The sequence below is a fragment of the Bos indicus x Bos taurus genome, chromosome 9 (genome assembly GCF_003369695.1).
Source record: "Bos indicus x Bos taurus breed Angus x Brahman F1 hybrid chromosome 9, Bos_hybrid_MaternalHap_v2.0, whole genome shotgun sequence".
NCBI lineage: Eukaryota > Metazoa > Chordata > Mammalia > Artiodactyla > Bovidae > Bos > Bos indicus x Bos taurus.
The window spans coordinates 31,908,104-31,932,846 of record NC_040084.1 but is presented as its reverse complement, the minus strand read 5'-3'; the positions used below and the strand labels follow the sequence as shown (position 1 = coordinate 31,932,846).

The 24,743-nt window shown below is 38.8% G+C and overlaps 1 protein-coding gene across 1 annotated transcript in view; it reads right to left on the bottom strand.

The window, feature by feature from the left end:
- The window catches only part of MAN1A1 (mannosidase alpha class 1A member 1), a 173,315-nt gene that overhangs the window by 12,918 nt on the left and 135,654 nt on the right, over positions 1-24,743 (bottom strand). Inside the window, exons 7-9 of the mRNA XM_027551103.1 lie at positions 13,796-13,919; positions 11,857-11,950; positions 4,040-4,155 (exon numbers count right to left, since the gene is read on the bottom strand). Coding sequence (XP_027406904.1) covers positions 4,040-4,155; positions 11,857-11,950; positions 13,796-13,919 — 334 coding nt within the window. The remainder of the gene's footprint in view (positions 1-4,039; positions 4,156-11,856; positions 11,951-13,795; positions 13,920-24,743) is intronic.

The window sequence follows — 24,743 nt, the reverse complement described above, 5'->3', positions numbered from 1 at the left end:
CTTGGAAGGAGAAGGGCTATGACTGTGTCTATAACTGTTAGAGTATCATCAAAAAAGAGATTTTAGGAAGCACATTTGAGAATACAGGCATACCTTTTTTTATTGTGCTTTGCTTTATTACACTTTGCAGATACTGTGTTTTCCACAAACTGAAGTTTTGCTGTGACCCTGTATTAAGAAAGTCTTCAGCATTGTTTTTCCAACAGCATTTGTTCTTTTCATGTCTCTGGGTCACATTTTGATAATTAGCAACACTTCAAACTTTTTCAGTATTATTATATTCATTATGGTGATTTGTATCCGTCACCTTTAATGTTACTATTATGATTCACTGAAGACTCAGATGATGGTTAGTATTTTTAACTAGAGTATATACATTGTTTGCTTTATACATACTGTTATTGTACACTTAATAGCCTAGAGTGTAGTGTAAATATAACTTTATATGCATGGGACAACCAAAAATTTCATGTGAGTTGCTTTACTATGTTACTTGCTTTATTGCAGTGGTCTGGAACTGAACCCACAATATCTCTGAGGCATGCCTGTAGTAGATACAGACAAAATTGTGATAGAGAAGAATGAATGAAAATGAATGCATAGGTAGATCAAACCTCTTTTACCTTTATTAGAAATAAACAAATGAAACCAAGATGGTAGGAAATAAATGAACACACTACTGTGCTCATTAACTGTGGTTAAGCTAATTTTATTGATGGTCTAGATATTACATTAATATTTCATTCTTATTTAATGCAACTGAACATCTTAGTTATTTACACTTCTCATAGCACAAATTGCAATAAAGTCCTTCAAGCAGATACTTGTTCATCATCCAAGAAATTATTCTTTCTACATGGCAAGAGTAATAGCTTTGAGCATGCATTAGAGAAACATTATTACCCTGTTATGGATCCTGAATAAAGTACTACATTATTTTTGGTATGATTCTGACCAAGTCACTATCTCTCAAAACAAACTACAGTGAAGTTTCAAGACTTTTGAAACAACGTTTGTGTGGCAATGGGAAAATGTAAATAAATATAAAGGAGGAAAAATTAGTCTTCAGTGGTTTTAAAATATGTTCTGTCAAACCTATAGAGAATTGATTAGGAAAAAATAAACTTGTATCTTTTGTGATTTCATCCTTCTATATTTGAAAAAAATTAGTTGGATGTGCCTCTAGAATCCTAAATGCCTAATATGTCACCTGTCCAGATCACTCCAATGGACTTTCTGGCAGCATGAGAATCTACCACCTTGGATTCTTAGTATGGCTTCCAGATGAGGCCACATTAACAGCCAGGTAAAAACTCAAAAGTATCTGTTATTAACACAATCCAAAGAAAACATGCCACTCTGGGATTAAATGATTTTCAAAAGGCACTAGAAGCTAAAGCTGATGGACTGCATGTCCAGTAAATTACCTGTCCAGAACAACACTGCAAGGGATCCTCTACTTCACAAAAATGATCTTTTAAAGTACAACCAGGCGGTGATAATGCTAAAGAACTTGCTCGCCAGTGCAGGAGATGTGAGACGCAGGTTCGATCCCTGGATCGGGAAGATCCCCTGGAGGAGGGCATGGCAAGCCACTCCAGTATTCTTGCCTGGAGAATCCCATGGACAGAGGAGGCTGGCGGGCTACAGTCCATAGTGGCACAGAGTCAGACACGACTGAAACGACTCGGCACGCATGCAAGCAGCAAAATGTAACCAGCACAAAGAAATTTTACTATGTAAGACGTGACTACTTCTTCAAATCAAAAGTGCAATTGTTCTAACTTTGCTTTCTAAGTTGAAAAACACAATATGGATTGAAAGTGTTTTTACTATTAAGAGAAAGAGGAAACACTTTGACTTCATTTGCTCTTAATGGATTTTCCTGTCAACGGTTTGTCTAAATACAATATGTTAAAAGCTGGGGGCGGGGGGCGGGGTATAGTTTTAGAAACCAAGGGAAAAGTATTTGAAAGAGTATTTTAAAGTTGTCTTTCCTGGAACATCAAGATCTTAGGGGGCCACTTTAAGATTAGAATAATTAAAATGTCTGCCAGGACAGTAATTAAAAATGATATAAGGGAAACCATACTGTATGGAGAACTCCCTGAGTTAAAACCTGAAACCTCACAGGAATGAAGAAAAAATAAATCTGGAAGAGGGCATATGGACCATATCCTAGTCTGCTTTTAATGTTTATCATGTGTCTTAAAGGCTGTGTGAAATGAAGGCCACAGCTCTAACTAAGGTGTCTGGTTCCAATATCTGAAATATTAAAGAGCTGTATCTGCTCTGTGTAGTAAAGTTCACTATTGACCTTGGAGGGAACCAATGTAATATTAAATCTAGAGAGAGGGGATATATGTATGCATATGGCTGATTCACTTCATCGTACAGCAGAAACTGACACAACACAGTAAAACAATTATATTCCAATTAAAAAGTGGTGATGGGAAAACTGGACAGCTACATGCAAGAGACTCAAACTGGACTACTTTTTCACACCATATATAAACATAAATTCAAAATGGATTAAAGACTTAAGAGTAAGATCTGAAACTATAAAGCTCCTAGAAGAAAATATTGGCAGTGCATTCTTTGACATTGGTCCTAGAACTATATATATATTTATATGACTTCCTTGGTGGCTCAAATGGTAAAGAATCTGCCTGCGATGCAGGAGACCTGGGTTCAATCTGTGGGTTGGGAATATCCCCTGAGAAGGGAATGGCTATCCACTCCAGTATTCTTGCCTGGAGAATTCCATATATCGTTTTTTGATCTGTCACCTTAGGGAAGGAAAATAAAAACAAACAAGGGAGACTACATCAAACTAAAGAGCTTTTGCACAGTGAAGGAAACTAACAACAACAGCAGAAAAAGAAAGGCCACCTACTAAATGGGCGAAGATATCTGAAAATGTATCTGATAAAGGATTAAACAAAATCCACAAACTCATACAACTCAACAAACAACCCAATTAAAGTGGACAGAAAACCTGAATAGACATTTTTCTGAAGAAGAGAGAATACAGAGAGATGGCCAACAATCACATGAAAAGATGCTCAACATCACTAATTATCAGGGAAATGCAAGTTAAAACCACAATGAGCTATCACCTCACACCTGTCAGAATGGCAATCATCAAAAAGACAACAAATAACAAATGCTGATGAGGATATGAAGAGAATATGGTTGATAATACTGTAATAACTTTGTATGGGGACAGATGGTTACTAGACTCACTGTGGGTGACAATTTCATAACATACACAAATGTCAAATCACTATATAGTACATTTGAGACTAATATAATATCATACATCAACTACATTTCACTTAAAAAAAAAAACTAAACTAACATAACATTGTTAATCAACTCAGATCAGATCAGATCAGTCACTCAGTCGTGTCCGACTCTTTGCGACCCCATGAATCGCAACTCCAATAGAAAATAAAAACACAAAAACTATTTAAGGAAACAAACATATTATATATTTACCTAACACACTATTTATTACACAGTAAATCAACAAATATTTGTTCCCCCTTATTCCTCTTCTATCACAAGGACCTTTGAAAACTATTAATAATCGTCCCTTACAGATTAGTTTGGTTAGTTCAGGTTTTTATTTCAAAGTACTGTCCATAATTAAATGGAAGTAGCCATTAGGACTGTCTGTAATTGTGGGTAATTTTAACTTACTTAATTTTTAGAATATAAATTCAGGATTTTACAATAATTTTAACTGTGACTTTAACAGGGAAGTCACACTTGTTGAAGAAAAATACCTCATTTTCAGATGTGTGAATCTTAACTGAGGTTTGAACCATGAAAAAACTTTTAACTGCCCTATTAGAACAAAACCATATCAAGTATGATTATTATTGGTATAATTATACTATCACATATTGAATTCTACCTAACTGAAAATATTTTGCAACCCACTCAGGTAGTATTTCATTTTTTCATTAAAGCTTGATTAATATGCAAGTTATAAGTTAGTTGAGTGCCAATAATGATTTAAATTTGTGTTTACCTTAATAGCATCAAAATACATTTTCTTAGCCTGGAGATCTGTCTTGTCAGACATTAACCATGCCTTTAGCAAATATTCATAAAAACTGTCTCCAAGTCCTCCAACTGATACATGATCTGCAAAGGAAATGAATTTTAGACTGATTCAGACTTTAATTCAGATAATGCAGTAAAATCACATCAGTTAAGTAGGATACAAAACCCTAAGTCAACAGCAAGTCAATGTTACATTTAAATTCCAACAAATCTGTTTTCAGAAAGATATTCTGAAATGAGCAGATGTGCTGTTAATTAATGTGATATACTTTAAATAATAACCAGTGTAGTTTTATAAGCATGCAGATAAAAAATAATCAACCCTAATTCTAAAATTCTGTTTCATTAGAAAAAATACTAAATTAAAATGTTTCATTATATATACAGAAATTTTAATTGCTTTATCTCTCAGTAAGATAATAAACCATGTCAAAGCTATGAGTATCATCATATCTTACAAAAAACCCCCAAAAACCTGGCCTGAAATATAACCAGAAACTCCTCAGTTTCTTCTAATTATTATTATTTGATAGCTTTTATAGTATTATCAATCTGAAGGGTCAAAATCCTTCAGGGGAGGCCAGTAAGAAAGAAGACAGGGTAGAAGTTTTTCTTCCTATACAGTCACTCTGTATCTGTGGGCTCCCTGTAAGTAGATCCAATCAACTGTGGATTGAATATACCGAAAAAAAAATTTGAGGAAGTTCCAAAGAGCAAAACTTGAACTTGCCATGCACAGCCAAATATTATTTTAATAGCATTACACATATTTACATAGCATTTCCATTGTATTACGTATTAAAGGTAGCGGGTAGTGCAGTGGTAAAAAATCTGCCTGCCAGCGCAGGAGACATGGATTTGATCCCTGGGTTGGGATGATCTCCTGCAGGAGGAAATGACAAACCACTCCAGTATTCTTGCTGGAAAACTCTTGTGGACAGAGGAGCCTTGTGGGCTACAGTCCATGGGATCACAAAGGCAGACATGACTGAGCAACTAAGCATGCATGTGCACACAGGTATTAAACACACTCTAGAGATGACAGGAGGATATGCAGAGGTTACTTGCATATACTATGCCATTTTATATAAGGGAATGAGATCTGTGAATTTTGGTATTGTGGAGTCCTGGAAGCTACACTCTACAGATAGGAAGGATGGAATGTACTTCATTCCTACAATCCCCCTCCACTGTCATTTATTATGCTAGATCCACTATGTATGTTATAAACAATCTTGTAACTTGCAGGTAGGTAATCCTCTTTAAAAGTGAGATAAGAGGCTTAGAGGAGCTAAATGAGATTTTTAACACTGGTAGGTGCCAGGTGACTCTCCAGCCCGCATAGGGTGTCAAATCTGTAATCACTCGTTCTCCAACATATACACCAATCATACGTATTCTTTTGCTTACTACTTGAATTAATACATTTTCCAAGCACATTTACCTATAAAAACAGAGACACAACTCTCTTTGAAAGGTCATTCCTAGAGTTCACAGACAATTTGAGCATTAATAATACAGTCTTATTTGGGAAATATGCATTTGAAGTTTCAAACCTTAAAACTAATTTTATGTATCTATTAAAAAAATCTTTTATTTGTTGACTTAGTTACAAAAAAGTAAACTGATTTTTATACCACTATCCAAACAATTTTCTCCTGAGTCCCACCCAACAATGAAACTTGGACATTGGGACCTAAAATTGAAGAGGTGATAAGAATGAACATACTATCTTTCCCTCCTCAACCTTATCTTAGCCTTGATCCCTACCTCACTAAGTGGCACCATCACACTTCCAGGTCTGCATAAGTCAGACATCAGATGGTCATTCTTTACTTCTCTCCCTCACTCCATATTCACTGAGTTACTGAACTCTACTAATTTTACCCCAAGGTATCTCTTGAGTCCATCCACTCCTTCCTGTCTTCACTAATACGATTTTGGCCTGAGCTACCACTATGCCTGAGTCTGCAATGGCAAATTATCTTGTCTCCTGCACTGTGACAGCATTTTGCTATTTAAACTAATTAAAAAATCAGTTCCTCAGCCATAGTCGTGCTCAAGAGCTACATGAGGCCTTGGTTACAGCACTGGAAGGAAGATACAGAACATTTCCACCATCACACAAAGTTCCAATGCCAGTGCCATTCCAATCTCTCCTCCACATTAATGCCAGAGCAACCCTTTTAACATGTGAATCGGATCACCCCTTTCTTGATGCCTTTAATGTTAAAGACTCAAATCCTGGGTGTTTGGAGACCAGGGAGGTCCTGCATGATCTCAACCCTCCCTATGTCATCAATCCTGCTCTCTACCCTCTCGATATATGGCCCTTCTTTTGGGTTTTCAAAACAATTAGACTCCTTCCCACCTCAAGGTCTCTCAAGGTATTGTTCTCTCTGCCTGAAGCGTGCTCCCTGACTCCTCTCCCCTTCCTTTAGTAATCCTTACTCACATTTCATGTATCAGACTACCCACTAGGCTCTCCATGCGCTTTCTCACAGCACACGTTTGCCACATCTGCACTTTCATAAAATGGTGAAATTTGTGTGTGTGTGTGTGTGTCTTCTCCATGAGATTATGGTTCAGGAGGGCAGGGACTAGACCTGTTATGCTTTCCAGTCCACGTCAACCCCTAAGAAGTATCTTGCACATAGTAGGTACTCCGTAAATAACGACAAACAAGGCCAAATTCTTTTAAGTTAATTTTATTAAGGACTACACCTATGAAGCCTAGAAGGGATATATTTTTAATGTGTGATTTTCTTTTGCAGAAAGCCCAGAATTACAGTTTAAGTTTTATTGTAAAATTAGTATTTTTATAATTCTAGGGTTGATTCTTAAAATAGCAGTTTGACATGACCTTTACAATTTCTTAAATAAACCGCCACAGAAACCTCTGACATTTACAAACTAAACGGACTAAGTACTATCTCATCAATAAGAAGCCTGTTGTTATAAACATGATCACAGGAGACAAATGCAAGCGATGCGTGGTAAAGCAAATCTCTGTTCAGTTACTTTCAAAATAACAGGGACTAAATGAAGTAATAGGAAATGATGGCCATGATTCAGACATGTCCTTCAGAGTTAAGGCAATAAGAGTTGAAAACTAACAGCCAGAAGCAGCTTCATTTTCTTCCCCCTTGGGTTATGATTCTATAATGGAGGAAGATGCAAGCTTGGGCATTTGGTGATTTTTTAAAAAAGGAAAAGGGTTTACATATTTGCTTTAATGCCAGTTAGTTTTCTATTTTTTTCACCTATAAAATTTTTATATTTAGAAAGAATCAAAATAAAGGAACATAAAGGACTATAGACGAGAAACAAGAAAAATTCTTTTTAAATAAGTTAGTATTTCACTCACTAAGCTCCCCCCCCATGTCTGGATGACTATTTGTGTTGGCAACAAAGTCCTGTGTAAACATCTTAGTGGCTGTAAGAGAGAACATGCCTCATTTTATCAGCAGGAAAGGACTGTCTATTAGAAGGAACATATATGGTATTCTTATTCCCAAATGCTCTAAACATAATGTGTATGACAGCCACTCAAATATTATGCTCTTCTATAAAAGGGGCAATTTATTCTTTTCAATAGGAATAGGTCCCAGAAAAGGATGTCTGCTACTTTAAAAGAGAAAAAAAAAAAATCAAAAGAATCAAGACAAAAAGGATTATATACTCAATATCTTAACCCTTTAATTTTACAGACTTCATCTGAATGTGAACTTCTCTCTTCAAAGCAATCCCCCAATGATGCTCATTACACCAGATTTTATATATAATACTGTGTTACTATATGTATATATAATAGGGTGTTACTAAACACACACAATGTTGTCTCTGTTAATTGAAGAAGGGTGACAGTTGTTCTGTTTATAGACATGGAACCCCATCTTTGGCCTCAACAGTCATGACATATTATTAATGATCAGGACTAGATGCTGCCTCTCAACCACAACTGAGGAGCAGGAGACAAATGGTTTGGAGAGGAAAAACAGAACCATTACTAAAAGCAGAGGCAGAAGGGGTTAGATTGGATACATACTGGATGAGTATTCACAAAATTCAAGTAAACTTCTACTAGCTGTAAGACACTGGGTTAACAAATATGACTAAGCCACTGTCCTCAAAAGTTCTGGATCCCTAGGAAGATGGAAATGTATATGAACCATTAGGAAAAGGACTGTGACAGGAAAGTACCCAGAGTGTTGGGATGGGGGAGGAAGATGGGGGCAAGCAGAGGAGGGGTGGGTGAACAATTCCCAACAGTGTCTTGAGGAAGGCCACGTAGAAAAAAGGGTGATTGAGTTGGCTCTTGGTAGAGTTAGAAAAACAGGAAAAGGGCTTGAGGGAAAAGGCACAAAAGCCAAGACCCAGATATGGCCAAGCAGAACTTGATTAATGAACAAAAAAAAGTGCATCTTCCTTGTGGCTGGAACATTGGATGGGGATGGGGGAAGAAAGGCAGGAGATGCATGAACCCTATTTGTTTTTCCATCAGGAAATTGGCCCATAAGCAATTCAATTACAAAGGGCCCTTTGTGCCAGGAAGCATGGACAAATATATAGTACACTGGTGACCCAAAAGGTGAAACTGAGATGTTCCAGAATAACTGACTCTTTTTGTCCTTCTTCATAGTGACCTCTGAATCCTACAACACAGGAAGGAGAGAGCAACTCACAGAGGCTTTTAACTTTTGAAATCTTTCATGAGGATAACTTTAAAAGTAGTTTTCCTTTCAGAGAATCATATCTAGTTATCTTGAATTGAGAAAGTTACTCAAGTTCTATTTTTCCAAAATATTATGGTGGCCCTCCCATTTTTAACCTCAGTATGCTTTAACACTCTTAAAAATGAATAAGCATGCTGAAGAATTTATTTATGTAATATCTATCAATATTTGGGCTTCCCAGGTGGTGCTAGTGGTAAAGAACCGACCTGCCAATGCAGGAGACACAAGAGGCATAGGTTCGATCCCTGGGTTGGGAAGATCCCCTGGAGGGCAGCCCACTCCAGTATTCTTGCCTGCAGAATCCCATGGACAGAAGAGCATGGCGGGCTACAGTCTATGCAGTAGAGTTGGACATGACTGAAGCAACTTAGCATGCATGCATATCAATATTTACCATATTGGAAATTAAAACAGAACTGAAAATATTTTATTAAAGTAATAACATACCCATTATGTTAATATATAGGCTTTTCAGAAGAATATGCTATATTTTACAAAAAAAAAAAAAAAAACAACTTAGTGGGCAGACACCGTTTTACATTTTTGCAAATCTCTTTTGCTGTACTAGAAGACAATTGGATTTCCATACCTGCTCTACATTCAATCTGTTGCTATGTGTTGTTCTGGCTGAAACATATGAAGAAAATGCAGCCTCACACATTTGTATAGTTGGAAAGCAAAGAGTATTTTGATAGTCTTTTCAGATAATAGCAGATAATTTTTTTGGTACTACAGCAAAACTTGACAAGTGGTTAAAGTTTCTAACAGTTACAATGTGGAGTCAGAAATCACATCAATGAATTTTTGCACTATTACATTAAAATCCACTGGGCCATCTTGCACTTTAAATGCACTTTTCCTCACACATGATTTTGCAACATCATGCATGGTCATTTGGGACATACTGGTTCCCTGAATTATGCACATCTTCCAGATGATGATACATTTGACTATATAGCATCACAAAAACCATAGTTGTTATATCATCACCAATCTTAGCAGAAGAATCTTTCAGTGTTGGTGAAAGGCATTAAGTTTATGGTGACATGTGCAAATGTTTCAAAATTCTAATTATAAGCTCAAGTTTTATCTTTGGTAGAGACACTCTTCATTATCCCTGAAGCAACATGCTCATTTTTGTGACATCTACCAATTACCCAAATAATCAATTTGTCTTCAGCACTTCTTTCAAGTAAAAATGATGACCCATGAAACAGCACGGCAGCTAGTTCAGCTTGCAACTCAAATCACAACACAAGTGCTTTTCTATGAGGTTTCTCATCATGAAACAGAAGCGTTTTGTGTCTTTTTCATTTAATCATACAGAATATTACAAGGATGTGATCTACTCAGTGATCGAGATTTACTAGAATCAGTAAATGTCTTGCTTCATTAACAGCATTCGTGAGTGAAAGTGGTATCTTTTTATTTGTTGTGGTTATCTGTAGTGAAGGACATAACCACAGGCAAATCTCATGTTACTGCTCTGCGTTTTACTGCCCTTTGCAGATACTGAGTTTGTTAGAAGTTGGAAGTTTGTGAAAACCCTGCATTCAGCAAGTCCGGCATCATTATTCCAACACCACTTGCTCACTTCCTGTCTCTGGAACACAGTTTGGTAATTTTCCAATATTTCTAAGTCTTTCACTACTATTATATTTTTTATGATCAACTGTGATCAGTGATCTTTGATGCTACTATGACTTGCTAAAGACTCAGAAAATGGCTAGCACTTTTTAGCAATAAAGCGTTTTTACATTAAGGAATGTATATTGCTTTTTAGATATAATATTGTACTATTGCAGGCTTAATGGACTGCAGTATAAACATGACTTTTATATGTACTGGGAAATAAAAAAATTTGTGTCACTTGCTTTATTGTGATATTTGATTTACTGCAGTGGCCTGAAACTGAGCCTGCAATGTTTCTGAGGTTTGCCTGTTAGGATCTGGTGTCTCTGACATGATTCTCACCATGGCTTCAGCAGTTTTACCCACTACTGCTTTTGCAACATAACTGCAAATGTCAACACAGTGGAAAGTGTTATTATAAAAATAGCTTTGATTGTGGAGATCCCCTGAGAGGTCCAAAGAACATCTAATGACCTAGCAGACCATGCTTAGGTTAAGTGGCAACCTTGATTGTGGAGTTATGATGTCAATGCCAAGCCTTCCACAGACATTACTAATGCAGACATAGATTTTAGCGCATTTTTTCCTACTAAATTATTCTTTAAGAAAAATACTTGTAAAGTAACAGTGAGGCATACTCATCTAATACCCTATTTAAATATAAAGAAAAAACTTGAGTAAAATCTCAAGGCGTCGCTAACATCCTTGGCACTGCCAGACATCTCACTTAGGACTCTTCATTTGCTTTCAGGTGCTGCTTAATCTACCACTGTTTTCCCCAATCAGCCTGAGAACATTTCTTTCAGCTACTCTGAGTCTTTATAGCCTTGGTCAAAGTCCCTAAGGATCTTAAGTGAGGGCTTCTAGCACAATACTTTCTCCTATGGTAAAGGTAGCTCTCCTGGCGAGAAGCCTTTATCTGCCACCTTAAAACTGACTAAAGAAAAGAACCCTGTTTGCTCCTTCAATTTCTCAGCCCTTAAAGATTCAGGCTCCGCTTTCATCCTGTAGCCAAGCAGAAAGAGAAAATGTTATGAAATAGAATGCTCTAACTACTCTGGGCAAATCCTGCTAGTCATTAGCACAAAGGAACACTTTTCTTATCTGCATAATCAGTTTTTTAGAGGCTATCATCCCTGCACTACCCTGACCAGATCTTCCCTTTCTGATTAACACCTTTAAATGTGCTTACAGATGATCAGGCTCACAGTTATGCATGAAAAATAAAACAATCTAGCTCCCCTGGTAACATTTATAGTCTGCCTTATGACAGAAGCTTATTTATGAAGGGAACTTTCCTCTTTTCTAAGGATTCTCCAACAAGATTTGGGCTATTTTGGTGTTCCTTTTCTCTGTTACTAGAACAGTGCTGGGTACTAAAAAGAGCTGAAACAAGGCTTAACTCTTGACTTACATTGAGCCCACTGTCCACTATTGGGATTCAGATAGTTAGGGTAAAGGCCTTCTGGTTTTTCCAGGTTGTTCAGTACTGTTCGAATATTCATTACCTACAACAGAAAATGAAATGTTACTATGAAAAATCTAAAGAAAAAAGTTTAGTGCCATTCTTCTCTTTCTTGATTACATTTTTTCCATGTTAGAATCAAAGTTGATTTAAATGATGCCGTATTAGAACAAAGATAGTTGCCACCAGCTTACAAATAATAACAGTAAGTGAATACAGTCACATTGATTACCATATGCAAGACACCATATAAAGAAGTAGAATGTATCAGTGGATATACTGGATAAACAAAGTCATTACTGTTTTGGAGTTTGCATCCAGTGGAGTGAGACAGCTAAGAAACAAATAAATACGTCAAGTGGTAATAAAAGCTATAAAAAATACAAAAGGGTAATGGGACACAGTGATAGGAGGTGGTGAGGCTGCATTCAGTTAGGGTGCTCTGGGAGGTTACTGGGAGAGTGTTTAAGCACAAATTTAAAAGAGTAAAAGAGGAAGTAGTGCAGAGCAATGGAAGAGTAAGTCCACAAAAGCCCTGAGAAGAGAGTGGGTTTGGCAAGACCACCGAGGCTGGAGGTGAGGAAGCAAAGGTAGCCAGACCCACACTGTGCAGGCTTCTCAAACCATATCTTAATCTGAGTAAGATGCAAAGCCACTGAAAACTTGTATTTTTACAGGATCAGTGTGACTGAGGGGTTAAGAGAGGACGTGGTAGTCAGACAAGCTACTGCACAGTCCAGGTGAGAGATGATGGGTCCCTGAACCAGGGTAAAGCACAGGGGATGGGACACAAAAGATGTCCTGATGGTTTGGACCTGAGGTTTATAAAAGAGAAGAACCATGATAACTTCAAGAGTCCTGGTCTGAGCCCTTGGGTAAACTTAGGTGTCTTTTCCCAGAGAGTAAAGACTAGGGTAGAGGCAGGTGTGAGGCATTTTAAGTGGGACTTGTCTGAGCGACCTCACAGTGAAGATGTTGAATAGGTACTTGGCTACAGAGCTTGGAGTTCAGGGGGCAGCTTGGGACTGGACTTACAAACGTGGAGGCAGTCAGCATACAGATAATACGTAAAGTCATGAGACTGGGGAGAATAACGGAGAGAGTGAGAGTAAGAAGAAGAGCCCCCAGTTTGAGTTCTGGGCTTTTCCAGTGTGTAGAGGTTGGGGTGATAAGGAGGATCCAACAGAAGAGACTGAGAAGAAAGCAACCTAGGGGAATACTGTGTGTCTGCCTCCAGGGCTAGAGAAAGCCTCCTGGAGAAGGAAGTGATCCAGTGCATCAACGCTGAGAGGGCGAGGAAGACGCAGAGGCGAGAAAGGCCACTGGACGTGGCAACAGGGTGGCTGGGACAAAAGCCGGGCAGGAAAGCGCTCCAGGGAGTGGGAGTCAGGCGGAGGAGACAACAGACGCAGACAGTGTGTCCAAGGGACTCTGCTGTAAAGGCGAGCAGACAAAGCGGGGTGAAAGCTAGATAAGGGCAGAGTGCTGGGGTGGTGAGTGTGTTTCTTGAAAATTAAAAATCAATTCAACTGCTACCTTGCATTTGTAAAACCGAGCTTAAAAAAGTCTTTCACGTGTGTGGGTCACGTAGTCCACAAAACACTATGTTTTTGAGAAAAAGGAAAAAATTCAGAGAGGTAAAGTTACTTACTGGAGGTGCAGAGAATCAGACATGTAATTCAGGCCCTCTTGCGCTGAGTTAGACAGTGCCATGAAACAGTGCTTTATAGTTTGGTTACAAGCAATGCTGCATGTAACAACATTTCATGAAGGCTCCATTAGACTTGGTTGTTCTTTCCCACATTCCATATGCCTAAATCTCCCCAGAGAGTATATTTTTTTCCTACAAGTACTCTTTTGCAATGCTGGGTTGACTGGAGAATCTCACCTTATCAGCAAAGATGGGGTTTCCTGATAAGTAGCTCAAGTGCATAAACTCCAAGTGCAGAGTTCCAAATTCTGCCAAAATACTGCTTCCTCCTGAGGCCCAGGGCCAGTTCCTTCCAATCCCACTACAGAAGAGAAGAGAGTGAAGAGTTATGGGTCAGACTAATTCCATGTTTTTGCAGCTCTAAGTAGTAGAAGCTAAAGAGACAGCTTTTGAATAACGGCATCTTAGCTAACAGATCACTTTATATATTTTAAAATATTCACTGCTCTTTTCCTTGGCTACTGGTTTCAAGCTTTGACCTTTATCTCCAAATGGAAAATTACTTTTGATGTAAGTCAGAAAGAAGTTGTTATGTGCTTGCTATTGATGAACAAATATTTTAGAAGGTATAGGTGCCACATAGAGATACACACCCATTCCAGTTAGAATATAAAACAAAATCAGACCAAGATACCCCCACCATGTTCCAGATCCCACATAAAGCCTTTCAACATTTTATTTAATACATAAAAGTCCAGAGGTTTTATAGATTTTACATATAATATTTTCTATAAAACATTATTCTTGGATATAAGACCCAACACTCATTCCAACCCACTTCAAACTTCCTCCCCATTTACTTGATGTCCTTTCTTATGTTTCCCTTCATACAATATTACCTATTCTCTAAGGCACTCATGTATTATTCCATGATCTAGTTAATTTATGCTCAAAAATTTCAACAAAATTATGTAATTCAAATCTGAAAGAGGTCAAATGGATACACTTAAAAAATGATTGCCTTGTGCCTTATCTTAGTGAAATGCTTTTTAGAAAGAGTTAGTCCCAAACATGCACTGACACAAATACGCATAAGTGACTCTTGAGACACGGTCATACCCTTGGGTATGGTTTATTTTTGGAAGGCTATTTAAAATGTCAAACACAGGTGATAATTCAAATAAAAAATAAAGCTAATGATTCTCCTGACCAATAGATTCCCTTCCAGAAACTGAAAATCCATATTTTGGTTTTCATTCAGGCTCACGTTTATTGTATGCCTAATATGCAGATGACACCACCCTTATGGCAGAAAGTGAAGAAGAACTAAAGAGCCTCTTGATGAAGGTGAAAGAGGAGAGTGAAAGAGTTGGCTTAAAGCTCAACATTCAGAAAACAAAGATCATGGCATCTGGTCCCATCACTTCATGGGAAATAGATGGGGAAACAGTGGAAACAGTGGCTGACTTTATTTTTCTGGGCTCCAAAATCACTGCAGATGGTGACTGCAGCCACGAAATTAAAAGACACTTACTCCTTAGAAGGAAAGTTATGACCAACCTAGACAGCATATTGAAAAGCAGAGACATTACTTTGTCAACAAAGGTCGTCTAGTCAAGGCTATGGTTTTTCCAGTAGTCATGTATGGATGTGAGAGTTGGACTATCAGATCAGATCAGATCAGATCAGTCGCTCAGTCGTGTCCGACTGTTTATGACCCCATGAACTGCAGCACGCCAGGCCTCCTTGTCCATCACCAACTCCCGGAGTTCACTCAGACTCACATCCATCGAGTCAGTGATGCCATCCAGCCATCTCATCCTCTGTCGTCCCCTTCTCCTCCTGCCCCCAATCCCTCCCAGCATCAGAGTCTTTTCCAATGAGTCAACTCTTCGCATGAGGTGGCCAAAGTACAGGAGTTTCAGCTTTAGCATCATTCCTTCCAAAGAAATCCCGGGGCTGATCTCCTTCAGAATGGACTGGTTGGATCTCCTTGCAGTCCAAGGGACTCTCAAGAGTCTTCTCCAACACCACAGTTCAAAAGCATCAATTCTTCGGTGCTCAGCCTTCTTCACAGTCCAACTCTCACATCCATACATGACCACAGGAAAAACCATAGCCTTGACTAGACAGACCTCTGTTGGCAAAGTAATGTCTCTGCTTTTGAATATGCTATCTAGGTTGGTCATAACTTTCCTTCCAAGGAGTAAGCGTCTTTTAATTTCATGGCTGCAGTCACCATTTGCAGTGATTTGGGAGCCCAGAAAAATAAAGTCTGACACTGTTTCCACTGTTTCCCCATCTATTTCCCATGAAGTGATGGGACTGGATGCCATGATCTTTGTTTTCTGAATGTTGAGCTTTAAGCCAACTTTTTCACTCTCCACTTTCACTTTCATCAAGAGGCTTTCTAGTTCCTCTTCACTTTCTGCCATAAGGGTGGTGTCATCTGCATATCTGAGGTTATTGATATTTCTCCCGGCAATCTTGATTCTAGCTTGTGTTTCTTCCAGTCCAGCGTTTCTCATGATGTACTCTGCATATAAGTTAAATAAACAGGGTGACAATACACAGCCTTGACGAACTCCTTTTCCTATTTGGAACCAGTCTCTTGTTCCATGTCCAGTTCTAGCTGTTGCTTCCTGACCTGCATACAAATTTCTCAAGAGGCAGATCAGGTGGTCTGGTATTCCCATCTCTTGAAGAATTTTCCACAGATTATTGTGATCCACACAGTCAAAGGCTTTGGCATAGTCAACACAGCAGAAATAGATGTTTTTCTGGAACTTTCTTGCTTTTTCCATGATCCAGTGGATGTTGGCAATTTGATCTCTGGTTCCTCTGCCTTTTCTAAAACCAGCTTGAACATCTGGAAGTTCACGGTTCACATATTGCTGAAGCCTGGCTTGGAGAATTTTGAGCATTAGTTTACTAGCATGTGAGATGAGTGCAATTGTGCAGTAGTTTGAGCATTCTTTGGTATTGCCTTTCTTTGGGATTGGAATGAAAACTGACCTTTTCCAGTCCTGTGGCCACTGCTGAGTTTTCCAAATTTGCTGGCATATTGAGCACAGCACTTTCACAGCATCATCTTTCAGGATTTGGAATAGCTCAACTGGAATTCCATCACCTCCACTAGCTTTGTTCGTAGTGATGCTTTCTAAGGCCCACTTGACTTCACATTCCAGGATGTCTGGCTCTAGGTCAGTGATCATACCATCGTGATTATCTGGGTCATGAAGATGTTTTTTGTACAGTTCTTCTGTGTATTCTTGCCATTTAAAGAAAGCTGAGTACAGAAGAATTGATGCTTTTGAACTGTGGTGTTGGAGAAGACTCTTGAGAGTCCCTTGGATGGCAAGGAAATCCAACCAGTCCATCCTAAAGGAAATCGGTCCTGAATATTCATTGGAAGGACTGATGCTGAGGCTGAAACTCCAATACTTTGGCCACCTGATGCAAAGAGCTGACTCACTGGAAAAGACCCTTATGCTGGGAAAAAGATTGAGGGCAGGAGGAGAAGGGGACGACAGAGGATGAGTTGGTTGGATGGCATCACTGACTCAATGGACATGGGTTTGGGTGAACTCCGGGAGTTGGTGATGGACAAGGAGGCCTGGTGTGCTGCAGTTCATGGGGTCGCAAAGAGTTGGACACGACTGAGCGACTGAACTGAACTCTTTGCCAGGGACTACAGTAGGACATTAGGTTCCAAGGATTTTTATAATGAAGAAATCACTCTTAACTGCCTTCTAGTATAATGGGAGAGAAAGACCTAAGCATAAATAATTCTAATCACATACGATAAGAGCCAAGTTAAATGTGTGGAGTGTTCTGAGAGCCCAGAGCCAGGACATGCAATCCAGCATGGTAGTGATCAAGATAGCTTCTTCAAGAAGAGTCTTGAGTTGATTCTTGAAGGGTAAGTAAGGAATAGTGAGGGAAGAATGGAGAGAGAATCCAGACAGTGAGAGACTCATAGCAGAAGGGCTAGCCAGGAACTGGAGGAAGCTCCAGAGATTGGTAAGTCGGGGGAGGGGAAGGCGGGAAGGAGAGAAGGCTACAAGGTTAAGTGGAAGCTGGCACCCAACTCCAGTACTCTTGCCTGGAAAATCCCATGGACGGAGGAGCCTGGTGGGCTGCGGTCCATGGGGTCGCACAGAGTCGGACAGGACTGAGTGACCTCACTTTCACTTTCATGCATTGGAGAAGGAAATGGCAACCCACTCCAGTGTTCTTGCCTGGAGAATCCCAGGGATTGGGGAGCCTGGTGGGCTGCCGTCTCTGGGGTCGCACAGAGTCGGACACGACTGAAGTGACTTAGCAGCAGCAGCAGCAAATCTTGGAGGCTAGAGAGCCTCTTGATGAGGGTGAAAGAGGACAGTGAAAAAGCTGGCTTAAAACTCAACATTCAAAAAACTAAGATCATGGCATCTGGTCCTACCACCTTATGGCAAATAGATGGGGAAAAAGTGGAAGCAGTGACAGATTTTATTTTCTTGGGCTCCAAAGTCATTGTGGACAGTGACTGCAACTATGAAATTAAAAGAAAGTTACTCCTTGGAAGGAAAGCTATGACAAGCATATTAAAAAGCAAAGAGATCCCTTTCTTGACAAAGGTCCGTCTAGTCAAAGCTGTGGTTTTTCCAGTAATCATGTATGAATGTTAAGAGTTGGACCATAAAGAAGGGTGAGTACTAAATTGATGCTTTCAAATTGTGGCGCTAGAGAAGGCTCTTGAGAGTCTCTTGGACTGCAAGGAAATCAAACCAGTCAATCCTAAAGGAGATCAACCCTGAATACTCATTGGAAGGACTGATGCTGAAGCTGAAGCTCCAATACTTTGGCCACCTGATGCAAAGAGCCGACTCACTGGAAAAAACCCTGATGCTGGGAAAGACTGAAGGCAGGAGAAGCGGGTGACAGAGGATGAGATGGCTTTGAGCAAACTCCAGGAGATAGTGAAGGACAGGGAAGCTTGGCATGCTGCAGTCCACAGGGTCACAAAGAGTCGGACACAACTCAGCAACTGATCAAAAACAGCACCTGGAGGCTTGTGGATTTGTCGCTTTCCTCTTTTTTTAGTTGGCTCCACTGACATACTGCTATTGGTGGGCCCTAGGTTTCCCACCTGCTTTGTTTTTCATCTTGGGCATTCACAACCCTGGGTAAACCCTTCTGTTCCGTCACTGCTTCTGCCGCAGGGCTTCTAAGGACACTCAGGAAAAGGAAAATAATGACGACAAACTGGTATCTGACACGGCATGCCTTCCTCTCATTCCGTTTCTTTTTAGAAAAATCTAGGTTTTGTTTCTAAAACATAGACTTATATAGTAAACCTAATAAAAAGAAATAAAAGACAGAGATCTGAAAATATTTATTTTAGAAAATGCCTTACATTTACTAACTTCTGGGACTAAGAGTCAGTTTTTATTTTCATGGTTGGCTTAGGTAAAAGGAATGGCCAGTCATCCAAATAGGATGAACAGCTACTTTCAAATTTTATTAACATATGGCAAATGCATAGAGTAATTGGTCATTAATTTGCTGTCATGACATATTATTTTTTTATTCTAACCGTTTCATCACTGACCAAAGTCAATAAGCCTATTTAGCAAAATTACAAATTTCCATGTTCCAGAGAATCTATAAAAAACAAAGCTACAAAACCAAGCAAGAGGGAACAATGACTCCATGCTAGAGAAGGAAGAGGACGGCACGTTTCCAGATCTTCAGGGACTGGTTCAAATTCAGGGTATCAGAGGGTGTGGGAGGGCACTCAGATGCAAAACGAGCAGTACAGGTTCTAAATAAAATTCAAATTACTTTTGTATGCAGGTATTTGCTCTCTGCTATTAATGTGGTTAATCAAGAGAATATCAGATACACACTGAAAATTTTTCAATGTGTTAAAAGATAAAGATTTTAAAAAGGGTTATACACACACACACACACACACACATATATGTTCTCTCCTTCTCTGTCTTTGCACTCATTCGTATCAGAAGGAAAACAGCACTGTATCACTAATTATATAGGAAGCAAAACATTAAAAGCACTAGCAAAGGATATGTCATATGAACAGAAAGGAAGCTGGGCTTCAAATGCATGTATTATGCTTATATGAAAGTACAGTTTTGGTTGCCATTCTTTCAACCTACAAAATTAATATATTTCAGTAAAATTATAAGATCAATGGTTACACTGGCTCTTAAATGTAAGTCCTGAAAGGGTTTCAAGAAGTCAGATAAGGCATCATTACATCTTTATATTAAGTAAGGTCAAAATGAATTTCATTTGAGAGCAAGGGATTTTAAATATCTTTAACTTTAGTTCTGTTGTCACAGTAAAGGAAATCATGTTCTTTATTTTTATTTTACAAGCACTAATATTTTAGAAAAGTGTTTTAAAGATAAAATAACAGTTTGTGCTCAGAAACTATAAATTCCATAAGGCAAGCATGAAAGGAAAGAATATTTAAATACTGCCAATCCTGTTATAGTGACTGCATATTAAGCCAAAATGATGACTCAGCATATGGAAATACATACACAGAAAGGCAATTAACATGATGTGAAGAGCTGCCAAGTGTTTGGTTCAAAGAATCCTAGAACAGAACTTCAAACTTTGGTATCATCCTCATTTCATTTATTTCTATTTCCTCCAATCTTCAGTTCTTCCATTTTAAATTGGAGTATTATTTAATACATGTGTCTCAACTTTTAATTTAAAACATCACAATTCTACAAAGGTAATAATTCTTTGAAAATAAAACATCACATCAGAAAATAACTGATTTTGGCAACCGCAATTAGAAACATGTCTTTTAAAAAACTGAGTTGCTATGATTCTTTTGAAAATGTGGATTACTGTTTTGTTGCTTTAGAGACTGTAATTTGAATGTAGTTTATTAGCAGCTGTAATATACTTCCTCATTTGACCGCACTCAAAAGCAAGAAGGTATAATTATTTACTGAACTTATAACTCTGATAAGCAATGGGCGTTATGTGGTTCCCTTCTCTCTCTTGGGAATAGTTAACAGCACCACAGAAAGGAAGTACAGTAGTAATGATGCTATTCTACTCACGTTTGAATCCTGTGAGATTCAACTCAAAAGAGATGTTAACTCTTTCGCCAGAGCTTATAATGAATCAAGTAGCCGGAGGATTGCTCAGGATTGATGGTATACCCCCTCAAATTAATCTTAAATCCAGGTACCTGAAGTTGTATGTTACAGTTACTTCCCAGACACAATTTAGAACATTAACAAATGCACCTGTTTTCTTAATATCATCAAATGTAACAAAGAATTTATAGACCTGAACAATTCTAAAAAACTGCCAGATGAATATACAAGCAAAACATTAAATAGTTATAAAGTCCTGCTACAGACTTTAAATTTACTCTTCCTTGCTGCCTGCTCTTCTTTATAAAATGGGAAATGGGCCAATAAAGAAATTTCTTGAGGATTCTTGCCTGAATAATTTCTGATTAGCTGATTAGTGAACAAACTCTTTCAAGTTCACAGTCCAAAATACAGCTTATTCCTTGGGGCTATAGAGTTAACAAGTTTTGGAAGAAAAAAAATTTCCCATGTTCTATATATCATGGTAAAGCTTTACTTATGTTTGCAAATGAAGGGGGCACACGAGGATATTTAATTCAGAACAGCAGACAATCCAATATTATTCCTTTTGGATTTTAGCACAAATTAGGAAAAAATAATTAGAAAGTTCATGATGATTGTTTCATTTAAATGTATTCCCAAAGCTAACTGATTTCGAGACTAAGCAATTTCAGCTTCACTTATTACAAATGCTTCCTTCCTGCAAAGGTTTGCACAGTGCTGATCTTTCAAGTTTCTAGCCTAAGACCTCATTAAGACTTGAACTACAATTCCAGGGACTAAGACTAGTCATGATTCCACTGTAGCTCATGCACAGAAGTTCTGATTGGGGAGCACTGATCTCCTTAGGGCTATCCTTCCAGGGAAAGCTGTCTTAAAGGGCAGTCACTTGACTGAATTAATTCATAATCCAATACTTAACTGTTTCTGAATAGTAGCATGTGGATTATACGGCTAAAGAATTTTCATACTTGAAATTTTTTAACCAAGGGCCCATCGTAACTTTTTAAAAATTATCCAGATCTTGTTCCACTTTGCAGGTATTTAGTTTAGACAGAATTGGAACTGAATAGCTATTATTTTAGTTTATTCTCACCCTCAATACTGCTATCCTTGTACTTGACTATCTTGGATTGGAGGATAAGCTCAGGGCTACAAAGACTGAGGTGTTAAGTCCTCTCTAATTCCATAACGAATTTGCTCTCGAGATTCAAATATGCTAAAACTCTGTTTTCCAGCTGCTCTTTGGGTAAGGCCCCCCTGCTAACCACTTTCAACAGACTGAAAATAAGCTGAATGTAGTTTCTTCCCCATTATGGGGCACATGGAATATCCTACCATTAGGTCAGGGAACCCCACCAAAAGGCAGTACTAATGAGAAAATATTCCAGTGACTTTAGGATGTGTGAGCATGCTCATATATTTACTTTATCATACTTAAAAAAAAAATCATATTCTACTTGTTTGCTTTAAATATACATTACATTTTTTTTTTCACAGACATTTCCCATGTCAATCAATGTACATCATTGTTGTTGTGGGGTATTGAATGCATAGTATCTGACTGAATGGATATATTCTACTTTACTTAAATATATACCTACTGACTCAATGGACACGAGTTTGAACAAATTCCGGGAGACAGTGAAGGACAGGGAAGGCTGGTGTACTGCAGTCCATGGGGTTGCAAAGAGTTGGACGTGACTGAGCAACTGAACAACAACAACCCCTACTGATGGATGCTGAAGCTAATTTATTTTTTATTTATGATTTTACCACTATAAGTAATTTGCTGGTAAGTGCAGACCTTTGATAAAGCTAACTTACTTTTACATAAAAAATGCTGACATCAATTCCAGCTGGAAGCTGTTAGCTTGTCTAAACTGCTAATGAGGATGGGCTTGGGAATGTATACTGGAGGCATATATGTCCACTGTTCACAGAGATATTTCTCCTTACCAAGTGGGCTCGTTACATACCATCACATTTGGTAGCTTCTAGAACTCTTGGGGTAGCTCAAATCCATTTGTTATAAATCCTCACATTAAGTCCTTTAAAATTGGAGTGGTGGAAGTTACAGACAAGGACTCCACATCCAGACACTTTTCTAATAAACCTCGGGGTGGAACAGAAGCATAGGATGTTCCATCTTCCAAATGGCAATTCACTAATAAAATTAATAGTTTGCCAGACATTCCTTTCCTTTGATTTCAGATATAATTATTCCACTACTGTAAGAGTTTAACATATAACATCATTCCAAGACATTACTTAAGATCCAAGACGACAGTCAGATTTGATTATGTTTGTTATAGTGGCCAAGTTGTGTCTGAGTCTTTGAGACCCTGTGAACTGCAGCACGCCACGCTTCCCTGTCTTTCACTATCTCGTGGAGTTTGCTCAAACTTATGTCTACTGAGTTGGTGATGTCATCCAACCGTCCCATCCTCTGCCACCCACTCCTCCTTCTGCCCTCAATCTTTCCCAGTATCAGGGTCTTTTCTAATAAGACAGCTCTTCACAACAGGTGGTTGGAGCTTCAGCTTAAGCATCAGTCCTTCCAATGAATATTCAGGGTTGATGTCCTTTAGGATTGACTGGTTTGATCTCCTTGCAGTCCAAGGGACTCTCAAGAGTCTTCTCCAGCACCACAATTTGAAAGCATCAATTCTTTGGTGTTCATTCTTCTTTATGGTCCAACTCTCACATCTGGTACATGACTACTGTGAAAAACCATAGCTTTAACTAGACGGACCTTTGTTGGCAAAGTAATGTCTCTGCTTTTTAATATGCTGTCTAGGTTCGTCATAGCTTTTCTTCCGAGGAGCAAGTGCCTTTTAATTTCATGGCTGCAGTCACCATCTGCAGTGATTTTGGAGCCCAAGAAAATAAAGTCCGCCACTGTTTCCACTTTTTCCCCATCTATTTGCCATGAAGAGATGGGACCAGATGCCATGATCTTAATTTTTTGAATGCTGAGTTTTAAGCCAGCTTTTTCACTCTCTTCTTTCCCCCTCATCCAGAAGTTCTTTAGTTCTTCACTTTCTGCCATCAGAGTGGTATCATCTGCGTATCTGAGGTTGTTGATATTTCACCCAGAAGTCTTGATTCCAGCTTGTGAATCATCCAGTCTGGCATTTCACATGATGTACTCTGCACAGAAGTTAAATAAGCAGGGTGACAATATATGGCCTTCACATACTTCTTTTCCAATTTTGAACCAGTCTGTTCTTTCATGGCCGGTTCTGTTGCTTCTTATCCTGTACACAGGTTTCTCAGGAGACAGGTAAGATGGTTTAGTATTCCCATCTCTTTAAGAATTTTCCACAGTTTGTTGTGATCTAGACAAAGGCTTTAGCATAGTCAGTGAAGCAGATGTTGTGTTGTAATTCCCTTGCTTTTCTATGATCCAGTGAATATTGGCAATCTGATCTCTGGTTCCCCTGCATTTTCTAAATCTATCTTGTACTTCCAGAAGTTCCTGGTTCACATACTGTTGAAGCTGAGCTTGAAGGATTTTGAACATTACCTTGAGAGCATGGGAAAAGAGTGCAATTGTATGGTAGTTGGAACATTCTTTGGCACTGCCCTCTCTTCTGCCTTGCATTGTATGGGTCTATGGCTCATCTTGGGGCTTCCCTTGTAGCTCAGCTGGTAAAGAATCTGCTTGCAGTGCAGGAAACCTGGGTTCAATCCCTGGGTTGGGAAGATCTCCTGGAGAAGGAAATGGCAACCCACTCCAGTATTCTTGCCTGGAAAATCTCAAGGACAGAGGAGCCTTGTGGGCTGCAGTCCATGGGGTTGCAGAGTCGGGCACGACTGAGTGACTAACACTTACTTATGGCTCATCTACAGATCAAGACAAATGAAATCAGTACAGACCCCAAGTCTTTGATTCTCTGTATGCTATACAATAGTCTCTTTCCATAACCAGAATGGCCAGGATTTCTCCCTTCTACTTGATTCTAAATCCTCAGGGAGACAGATTTTGCTTTATGCACCTGTGCAACCTCAAAGTCTAAGGCTCTGCCAAGAAAGAGAGGTGCTCAGTTCAAGTT